This window comes from Sebastes fasciatus, chromosome 11 (assembly GCF_043250625.1).
Source record: "Sebastes fasciatus isolate fSebFas1 chromosome 11, fSebFas1.pri, whole genome shotgun sequence".
Taxonomy (NCBI): Eukaryota; Metazoa; Chordata; class Actinopteri; order Perciformes; family Sebastidae; genus Sebastes; species Sebastes fasciatus.
In genome coordinates this window covers 9,200,831-9,212,075 of record NC_133805.1, presented here as the reverse complement: position 1 = coordinate 9,212,075, position 11,245 = coordinate 9,200,831, and the positions used below count along the sequence as shown (strand labels likewise).

Genomic DNA, 11,245 nt, shown 5'->3' with positions numbered 1-11,245 from the left:
GAGACTGGGGACGGTTGCAACTCTTTTTTGCATTTCTCTCAGTTACTCAGAGACTATCTGGACTCGACCAACTAAATATTTATATATTTAACTTGTATCTGTCTGCTAATTAACCAAACAATTTAAAGATGATTACATATGACATATCAATCACAGTATTTATTTGAATGGAAGAAGTTAGATGTTGCAACTGACCCCAACATGGCGACAGCTGAGCAGCTCGTAGCTAACAGTGTTTACCAGGGGGGAACCGGAGGGTGGGTGCTTCTGCTACGGCGACGTCGGTCGAGGCGGCGTGATCAGCTGTAACCGCCGTATGAGAGCAGTGCAGAGCGGCTCTGGATATTGTATAGAGAATCTTTAAGTAGCTACAATTTGAGGTACTTGTACTTATTTATTATTAGTTTTATACTACACGTTTGACTCCACTACATTTATTTAACAGAATATGTAGGAATTTACATTAAAAAAACATGATAAAAGTTGTAAAACACAATTCATAATAAAGGATTAAACCTGCGGCTTCCACCCTTCCACCCTCTTTTTGGCTTGTGACTTACAAATACAACAGTGTTTCGTCGGTTCCCTTGTTATGTTTCAGATGTCCATGAGTTGTTAGCAGTTCTACCAAAGAGACGTTTCCCCTCTACTGTATATGTTTTAAATGGTTTGATATTTTTTTAAAACAGTTTGAGGCTCAAACAGAAGAAAAAGTATCCAATACTTAACAGAAAAAAACAAACATAACTTTTTCTTTTTTTGATAATATCTCCACACTGGCCTGGGAACGCCTCGGGATCCCCCAGTCAGAGCTGGTTAATATGGCCTGAGAAAGGGGAAGTTTGGGGTCCCCTGCTGGAGCTGTGGCCCCCGCGACCTGACCCCAGATAAGAGGTTGAAGATGAGTGAGAACTTGTTTTTTTCGTGGTTCCTCTGCCCAGATTCACTTTATGAATTAGGGGCCTGACCCCTCCAAGGTTGGGAACCATTGGACTGAACAATCTTCGACAGTGTAATGCTACTTATACTTGATGCATCAGTATTAACAATCAACAGTGTCATATATATACTAATATCAGTCACATGGGCCATTTTTTTGCAGAACCCATATTTTCACTTTGATACTGCTGATGAATATTTGAAAAATTTTGAATGCAGAAGGTAGACCACTTTTATTTAAAGGTGCAGCGTATCGGATTTAGCGACATCTAGTGGTGAGGTTGCAGATTGCAACCAAGTGAGACTTCTCCCGTGTGCCAAGCGTGTAGGAGAACTACGGTCGCAAAAACTGGTAAACGTTTATGGCCCTATCTAGGGCCGGTGTTTGGTTTGTCTGATCTGGGCTACTGTAGAGACACTGTGGCCGGCTCTGTGACGAGGACCGCTCCCTGTGTAGATATAACCGGTACTTCCTCCACCTCATTGAGTACCTCCGAAATATGAGTCCTTTGAGGACTTACAGACAGACAGGTGACATATTAAAGGAAAAATCTGAATAAATGTGTGGAGCATAAATAGTTTGATGAGGATGATACTGATGTGAATGAACACCTACATAAGACAATTTATGTTGTTGTTTTTTATTATTTGTCACCCATCTGTGTAGTGCATATAGCTGAAAAATAAAGGCTGAGGAATATTACTAAAACATGACTGCATCTATAGATTAGGTCATCAGCTGCACTTGACTGTGACTCAACTGTGTCCAACAAAATACGCACAAGAATCATTAAGACGTCTTCTTTTTATTATTATTATTGGCTCACACCATATAGAAGACCATATACTGTAGTCAATCACGTGAACCGTGTAGTTACATGCAATAAAAATCCGTTTCTCTCAGTAGGCTCTCCGATATGAAGCAGACAGATAAGATAATGCTGCTGTATGTGCTCAGAGAATGATGCATGGTGCACATATGCATGTGAAGTGGTTGGGGGAATAGAGAGTTATAAAGCTCATAATTCATCAACAAAAAAAAAGAAATAGTGTGGGAACTGAAACTGAAAAATATGTCTGCCCTCTCTAGAAGTTCTGCAATGTGCAAAAGCATGCAGTGTCTCTGGTCAGATGGTTGCCATCATCAGTGTGCATAGTGTGAAGAGGATTGAGTCATTTACTTCCAACCATGAGGAATACATGTTCTAACTGAGAACAATGCACAGGACCGCTCCTTGTTTCCATGCACTGACTGACTCCTCCAGTGGCAGCATGTGCTTTACCTTGTACGTTTTACTGGTCTGGTTTTACGATCAGCGAGCGGGTCACCGAGGTTCACGAAAGCTTTGATGGATGTCAGAATAACCTCCGTCTCGGATGAAAGTAGATGTTTGAGCTTTTGAGCTCTTCTGGATAAATCTTGTGGAATTTCAGGACAGAAAGCCCCTTTCTATCTTGTTGCTTTCTGAGGCCTGATCTATATGCACACATCCTTGACTTACTTACTAATGCAAAGCATGTTTAACCCTCTGAGACACGCCCGCAATCCCGACCGACTTTACTGTTTTTCAGAAGCTGCAGGAAGTTCAGTTTTAGAGCTACAGGGAAGTTAAATTGAGTTAGACTAAATAGGCCGCTTCAAAGTTAAGCTAAATTGTGGCGAGGAAAAACTGGCATGTCCATTTTCAAAGGGGTCCCTTGACCTCTGACGTCAAGATATGTGAATGAAAATTGGTTCTATGGGTACCCACGAGTCTCCCCTTTACAGACATGCCCACTTTATGATAATCACAGGCAGTTTCGGGCAAGTAAACAGTCTTGAATTACATAAATTTGGTATCACTGTAAAGCTGAGACTCCTGTGGATCAAATGAGCCCAACCGTATTCATGTGTGATAACGTTAAAACGGTTAAATTTAGCACCAAATCTGTGTAACAAATGGTATCAACCACAAAAATGGCTGCAACAAATTCTGAGACACAACATAGCATGGGGATAACCATCATTTACTTCTATCATAATGTTCCAAACCCTCTAGTGTTTTCAATTTCTCATAAACCCTCTGTCATAAATATGATCTTTGCTTCCGAAGAGAATAAACATGTTTACAATTTCTCTATTTGTCATCTTTCTCTGCTCGGAACTACGGAAGCTTTTAGATTAGATTAGATCAGCAACATCTTCCTGTTTTATGCTGTAAAGCGATCGTTCACAACACTTCACAATTGAGATGTGGTGCCAATCAGAACCTGCAGGGGTCTCGTTTACAGAAATTAAAGCATTAATCGCTCCAAACGAATGCGGGAATTATTTGATGTTGGTAATTGCTGCGTAAATTCAAGCTGAAATATAACGCTGCACCCTGAGAAGCTACCTGTGGAGCACATCGAGGTGCTGATAGAAATGTCTGTATTGACCTACGAGCTGTCAGTCAACACGCTGGATATTTTAATGGAGGTAATTATGGCAGTTATGAAGGTGCACCAAACACATCAAATGGAAATGAAGATCAGAGAATGAGATTATCTTCTCAGCGGGGAAACCGATAGCAATGCAAATCTGTGTGTGTGTGTGTGTGTATGTGTGTGCGTGTGTTTGTGTTTGTGTGTGTGTTTGTGTGTATGTGTATGTGTATGTTTGCTTCAATGACAGAATGAAACAACGAGACGAGGAATATTATTTCATTTTGTCAAATCTCGCAATCACACAAATCTCATCTAAAAAACATGTTTTTTGTTATTATCTCAGGGGCGTTGAAAGTGCACCAAACACTTCTCAAGCACGTCATCCATCATTCAAAGAGGACCCATTATGCTTTTGTGCTTTTTCCCTTTCCTTTAGTGTGTTATATAGTTTTTTGTGCATGTACTGTAAGAGGTCTGCAAAGTTATAAAGCCCAAAATCTACGCCAAAAGGGAGTTACTCTCTCCCACTGTCTCCTACTATTAGTCTGAATTATGTGTTTAACTTCTTGGTATTTGTCTAATATTATAGTTTGCTCTTGGTTTGTAAAATGTGCCGCTCTGCTGACAGTAGACTTGTCCAGTAGACTTTGTGATTGGTCCTATGCTGCAAACACCTCCCGTTCATGTGAACGCGCTCATAGCCAGATTGAGAAACCCCGGGTTGATTTACCGAGTTGATAACCAGCGTCGTAGGATCGTTAAGCGGGATCGCGGTTGTTAGGGTTAGTTAAGCCAGATAATGAGAAGGTACCCTGGGTATGTTGAATTTACTTCGTAGTACAGGCCTCTGCTAGCATGGCTGCAGACTCAACCAAACTTCTTACTGAGGTCACATGTCAACATCTCTACTGGTGTTACTGGGCACTAGACCTTCCATTTTCAAGGCCACAGAGTCTCCTTCTCTCAAAGGCTTCTGATGTACAATAAGTTCAGACATTTGTGGTAACCATCCATTATTATTGGATAACTACAGCTCCAGTGCCACCCATTCGCCAATGTCTGAAATTAATTTTACACAGAGAAATATGGTGCCTTCAAACGGGGTCGTGTTTACCGTGTTCACGAGAAGAGTCCATATGAAAGTTTCTGAATTTCTCAGAGTTTATGAGTTGTGACGTGTTTGTTGACGTTGTCAGAAATGACGGAGGCCATGGAAGTAAATTTTTCGGTGCATAATAAGTTAATATATTGTTATTTTAGTCGTATATTGTTTTTCTTCGTATTTTTATAATAGGTCTGAGGAAAATGTTGATATTCCCAACAGCCTCATCTTTTTCCTCTTTAGTTTGTCAGGCTGGCGGCTCTGAAGCAGTGTGTCTTTTGTCTACTCTCACTCCTCAGTGAGAGGAAGGACGGCCAAAGGGTGTGTGTGCATCTTTAAAACAAATATGACAGAATCTAGAGCTGTGGAAGTCAGACAGGAGGATTCAGGGACATATTTTGCTGATGAAATAACAATAGCAACTATTCATTAGCCAAGACTATTCATTAGGATAAGACTATTCACTAAACAAATTATGACAGACTTTTCATATTGTCTTGATGTATTGCTCTGTTTTGCATCAATCCATTTGTGCAACCGCTGCATATTTCCACAAAGATATGAGACCCTCCGTGTTGTCAGTGTTGTCAGTGTCATCAGACGGGTTTGTTCCATGCAGGTTTGGAGACGCTCCACCAAGGTTGCATGAGTGACAGGTGTTCCAACAATACGGATACTGACCGACGTCATTATTCTGAACTGAATGCCGTTTTGCTTTCAGTGAGCAGTCAAGGACATATCGAAGAGGAATGAAGCAACGCCTGAATAGGGATGAGAGTTAAGCAACTAAGGGACAAAAGCAGCTCTAAATAAAGGCATTCTTTAGTCTTGTGTTGTGTCTCTCCTCATCTCTTATCTTGGTGTTGAATTAAACTATAACGTCATGGTGTCAAAAGATGCTCCTGAAGATTCCCCGCTATTTGTGGACCAACAGAGGTCCATTCCAGTATTTCCTGCAGTGCAGATACATTTTCAATATACGCAACTGTTTTCACAGACTGGAGAAAAAAAAGGTCTGCTGGAAACAATTGTGAACCCAGCATTCAAATGACAGGAGAAAATATGACCTGGTATGTAAAACAGGTGCTATTCACAGTCAAACACTGTTTGCCAAGATATAGTCAGCTAGTCAGTACACAGAGAGAGAAGAGAGAGAAAAAAAGGAAGCTGTGACGCTTTCCTTTATGATGTATTGGTGTATTACGTTGGTCAACGCTGGCAACTTACAGTAAAGACATAATCAGAGGATTAACTGCTTCAGTGTACTTAGGTGATGTGGATCTCTCGAGGGAGTCATACGAGGTCAAACTGAGAGGTCATAAGATGATTAACAAGAGGAGAGAAGAAAACACCACTCTGTTTTTTTATTCATATCTTGTGAAACACTGGGTAGATTAGATTGATATGTTCAGGCCGCTAAATGTCATCATAATAAAACAATCTGAGGAGAGAAAAACCTCCTTCGTGGAGCTGCTCACACCTCAGAGACGTACGCATCCTGTTACAGTCTCCATAAAATGACTCATCACATTCAAGACTACATCATTCAGACTGTGCTAGAGCACCCCTAAAAAGAGTCACCAATGGGTAGAAGTGTTCAGAGGACAAAGGTAATACCAAAGCGTAAAAAAATCTGATACAAGTAAAAGTCTCCAATACCTTGGCATTCACTTCGACAAGACCTTGTGCTCTCATTTACAGCAAAGATTATACTTTCAGGGTGTTTGGGGTGGATCAGAGGATTATGTTTGTATTTTACCAGGTTGTATAATAATTGAACATGTCAGCATGGTACAGCAATCTCTCTGTACAGTTAAGATCTAAGCTTCTTTGTCTGGTACAGACTGTCATGAAGGTTATGGGGAGGAATGAACACCAGTCCCTCCAGTCAATATATGAGCAGCCTGTTCTCAGGCCAGAACAGAGAATATATTGTCTGATCCGTCACATATTCTCCACGCCGAGTGTGAGCTTTTCTCTCTGGCAGGCGATATAGAGCACCCCGATGTAAATTTAACCGCTTTAAAAACTCAATAAAAAATTTAAATAATGTTGCTTGAGGCTGCAGGGTTGTGCAATATCTTCATGTAGGATGGGAGGGGTTGAGCAACAGATTCATGATATGATGGGAGGAGTTTGTGCAACAGATTCATGATATGATCCCGGGTCATGCGATATGTTGCTTGTTCTTATCACTGGTTGTGTAATTTGTGCAATATGTGTAATGTGTGGTTGTGATGTGCTTAAGTTCATGTTGCTTTGATATATGTTGTCTGTTTATTATTATTACTATGGAGGCAGCTATATGATAAGTCGATATTTCAAGTGTCATATCATGTGTGCAGCACGTGAGTCCAAGACAAATTTCCCTAAGGGGGTAATAAAGTGTATCGTATTGTATCATCTGATACAGCATATTATATATCGTATATATAATAAGACTCCTCAAAACCCACCTCTTCACCAAGGCCTATGGCCCCTAGCTTCTGTTACATTTGTTGTGTTTATTTATGTCTTTGTTAAGCGTCCTTGGGTTTCATGAAAGGCGCTATATAAATCCAAGCTATTATTATTATTATTATTATTATTATATATGGTATCTGGTATCTATCACGCTCCAAACTTGGACTAAATTTTATTGAGGAAAAACTGGCATGGCCATTTTCAAAGGGGTCCCTTGACCTCTGACCTCAAGATATGTGAATGAAAATGGGTTCTATGGTTACCCACGAGTCTTCCCATTACAGACATGCCCACTTTATGATAATCAATGGCAAAAACCATGCAGTTTTTTTCATGCAGTATAAATGTGTTATTTTCTCCTATTCTAAAATGCTGTGTTTGAATATTTCTGCATACTGGGCTCCCTAAACAGTCTTGGAATTACATAAATCGGGTATCACCGTAAAGCTGAGACTCTTCTGGATCTAATGAGCCCAATTGTATTCATGTGTGATGATGTTAGTACCCATAGTAGCCATTTCCTCAACTCCAAAAATTGCTGCAACAACTTATGAGACATAATAGAGCATGGGAATGGCACGGGAATGTTCTAAACCCTTGTACACTTTTACAATTAATTTTAATTCATTCCTTCATTCATTTGTATTTCTTATTAATGACTAGAAAAACTTGTCACACAGTGCTGAGCTGCATCTTAAATTCATGTTCAAGTTCCCAGCTTTCAGATGATGTATACCACTTCTATGTGACATCTACTGCTGACCTGCTATCTCCCCCTAAAGAGCCCCTGTACCCTCCTAAAAAAAGACAAAAACGGGTCTATTGTGGGTCTCAGAGGGTTAAGCACGAGGGTTGCCAATACTTTCGTACTTTTACTAAAGTAAAATGCTGAAGAAAGAAAGTAATTTTTATTTTATTTATTTATTTTTTCTTTTGGTTATTTACATTATTTTATTTATTTTAATTTATTTGATTGATTGATTTATTTTAGCTTTTGGTTATTTACATTATTTTTTTATATTTTAATTTATTGAATTGTATTATTATTAACCTTATTACTTAATATTGAACCATCATCCCCCGTGTAGATACTGTATGTTATTATACATTATTTTGTCTAGGCCGTGGGAGAAAAGTAAAAATGTTCTGTGTTAAATATCTGTGAATAATATTCTTTTCTTAAATAAAAATATTATAAATATATATATATATATGTAATTTCCTGCAATCTGGTGATTTAAATGTTTTTGCACCAATTTCTGACTCTCCTACATCAAGCAATGGTGGAAAATCTTCATGTTTTGAGTTGAGAGGTCAAACGACCCTTTTGAAAATGGCCATGCCAGAGCGTTATTTAGCCTCCTTCCCAACAAGCTGACATGACATGGATGCCTTAGGTTTTTTAGTTTCATATGATAACAATATCTTCACTCTTGCTTTAAGACTGAGCCTGTTACAACGTCTTAAAGACAGTCGGCTGGGATGTCAGAGGGTTTGATAAGTATTTTCTAGGGGTGCTGAGATGAAATTTAGGTGCGCTGGAGCACACAAGAAAGAAAGTAATAAACTAGACTCTTTATATAGTCTATAGTTTCAGCCAGGACACTGCTGCTACCTGCTACCAAAATATGATGCATGGTTACAGATTAAACTACAGAATTTTACCTTACTTTCACTTAAGTAAAATTTGGAATGGGCTTTTACTTGTAATAGAGTACTCTATGTGTGGTATTGCTACTTTTACTTAAGTAAATGATTAGACAATATCTTCCACCACTGGTTTTAAGTGAGTGTGGGCTTAATGACAAATGGCAAATAGAGAGTTCAGGTAGACTGCAGAAACCCAAGGGACAAAAACGTCTGAACACATTGCTAGCATTATGTTAAACAGTGTAAATTTACTGTAAGTCTGCAAGAAATAATACCTGTTTCAACCATATACTCTTTATATACAGTCTACGGTTTCAGCCAGGACACTGCTGTCACCTGGTGGTCAAAACCCCTTATTAGAAATTCTGCTTTCCTATTGGCTGATACTGCTGCTTATTTCCTATTGGCTGACGCTGCTGCTTCTTTCCTATTGGCTGATACTGCTGCTTATTTCCTATTGGCTGACGCTGCTGCTTCTTTCCTATTGCCTGATGAAACGTGACGCAACGTGAGCAAACAAGGAAATGAAACAACAGCTTTTGTTTTCGATTTCTGTGCCCAACCTGCAGGTGTGTGTGAAGCAGAGATTTAACTGCTAGATTAACAGGTACGTTTTATTCCATTTATGCAATTATTCTTCAGAAACACACGACGTACTTCTACACTGATAACGACTGTGTGTACTTTGTCTTCTGTTTGATTATAACTTCCTCTCATATAGATATAAATACAGGTATGAGTGACTTCCCTGTAAACTCGCTGGTGTTGATTGGTGTCGGCTCCAGCTTTGCCTTCTCTAGTCTGTTCTACCATTTATACCAAGAAAAGAAAAAAGAGTTGAAAAAGCTGAAGGCAAGTAGACCAGACTACATCAATGTTATTAAAGTGTTAACACAGCTCTAGTCCTGTACTGATGAATGAAATGCTTATTGATATTTTTTTTTCTTCATTTTAGGAAATACCCCTTTTCAAGCCAGACCAACATTTGGTCAGAGTACTGAGAGCGTCTCCTCACAAGCGACTTCAGTATGTTGCTGTTGAAGGTACAAACAGGTCTAGAATTAACATTTTTTAAATGCAGTTTTGAATGGGATCAGGCACATTCAAATTCAAATTCAAATAAGCTTTATTGGCATGAATGTTCAGGTTACATTATTGCCAAAGCTAAATTACATATTAATGAATAATTACATTTCACAAAAAATAATCACAATCACATACCAAATACATTTTAAATATACATTCTTTACAGATGTAGTCAATCAGAAACATGTTCGGAGCTTGTAGCACCTCTTATTGTATGGCAACAGTCAACATATTTTGCAGCTAATATTGCACATTGATTTTTCTCCCCACATAAGTATGGTATTTTCTGAGCATCGAGGAGATGGATGAACTCATAGGACATATGTTATTTATTTCAAAGAAGACATCTCTCACATCCTTATATTTCTCACAGCACAGTAAGAAATGAGATTCTGTTTCCACCTCTCTTGTATGACAATGTGAACACAGCCTGGCCTCCCGGGGTAGTCTGTTCTGCCTGTTCTGCCTGTTTCTATGTCCAGGCTGTGTCCACTCAGTCTGTACATTGTCAACATTTTTCTAAGTTTACTATCAGTCACAGATATTTTAAAGTTTCCTTCATGTCTGTTTTGAGGTATGGTGCAGGCAGATGGGGAGCCTCTGGCCAGCCAGTTTGTCCCACGATGCTTTGGTGTGATCCAGAAGATAGCAGTGGAGGAGCACTGGAAGTACTGGAACTCCCTCACCAAGACATGGTATATTAAGACTACAAAAAAAATCTGTCTCTATCTAATCTACTAACTTGTTAATAACAGTTTACTTTTCCAGGAATTCTCGGACAACGAACAGAAAAGAAACCAACAACTCAGTGCCTTTCAGTCTGGTCAGCCCTGGAGCCTACATCACCGACTTGTACGTGAAGATTCAGAGCCCTCTGGAGGCCTCTGGGTTCTACCTGGACAGGGTTTATTTCAAAGTGAGACGTGCAGAGGAGGGCTTGGTGAACGTGGTGATGCAGGGCCTCAGCGGGGAGAAACCGGTGGCGATGGAAGAGAGCGAGGAGCTGCTGCGGTTGGGGACCACCCTGACTGGTTTTGGTGAGGTGGTGCTGGAGGGGGGTCAGGTGATGAGGCTGCAGGCCCCGCAGGACGGCCGCAAGTTCATCCTGGTGCCCACTGACTACAGGAGCTTCATGGACCGGCACGAGAGATCAGCCAGCATGTGGAAAACGCTGACCGCTGTTACCGGCATCACGGGGGCTTCTCTTCTAGCCGGAGTTATTTACGGCTTGGTGGGAAAAAGGGAAGACAGGTCGAAGTAGGCTTGTAGACGTTGATACTGCAGGTTTAAAAAGCTGTGTGACAGGTTTATGGGTGTCCCAATACTGCTTCAGGTGTTTTATCTTCCATAGCACCATCCTGATGTCATGTCAGTAGGTGCATCAAAGCCTTAACTACGGTGGCCGTGAGGGGCAAAACACAACAATTTTGGACAAAACTAACTGTGCTTTCCAATACCCACACAACCTTACTATTTGGTAGGGCAGAAAAAGATTAAGTATGTCCCAATACATAGTATGTCAAGTGCTGTGTGCCAAAAAAAAAACAGGATGTTGCACCACATCTGGTCGCATTTTGCAGTATGCAACCCAGCATGCTT

The 11,245-nt window shown here is 40.1% G+C and overlaps 1 protein-coding gene across 1 annotated transcript; it reads left to right on the top strand.

Moving 5' to 3' along the window:
* Positions 1-9,079: 9,079 nt before the first annotated feature.
* mul3 (mitochondrial E3 ubiquitin protein ligase 3) lies at positions 9,080-11,051 on the top strand. The gene is made up of 5 exons (XM_074650371.1): positions 9,080-9,155; positions 9,268-9,412; positions 9,516-9,603; positions 10,221-10,341; positions 10,415-11,051. The coding sequence occupies exons 1-5, from the start codon at positions 9,085-9,087 to the stop codon at positions 10,905-10,907; spliced, it is 918 nt and encodes a 305-aa protein (XP_074506472.1). The 5' UTR covers positions 9,080-9,084; the 3' UTR covers positions 10,908-11,051.
* The last annotated feature ends 194 nt before the right edge of the window (positions 11,052-11,245 follow it).

Bases quoted from the DNA above. Each gene is read 5' to 3' on its own strand.
- mul3 (XM_074650371.1), top strand. From the start codon at position 9,085: ATGAAACAACAGCTTTTGTTTTCGATTTCTGTGCCCAACCTGCAGGTG. The intron at 9,604-10,220 runs GTACAAACAGGT...GTCTGTTTTGAG, and splicing joins TCAGTATGTTGCTGTTGAAG to GTATGGTGCAGGCAGATGGG. The intron at 10,342-10,414 runs GTATATTAAGAC...TTACTTTTCCAG, and splicing joins AACTCCCTCACCAAGACATG to GAATTCTCGGACAACGAACA.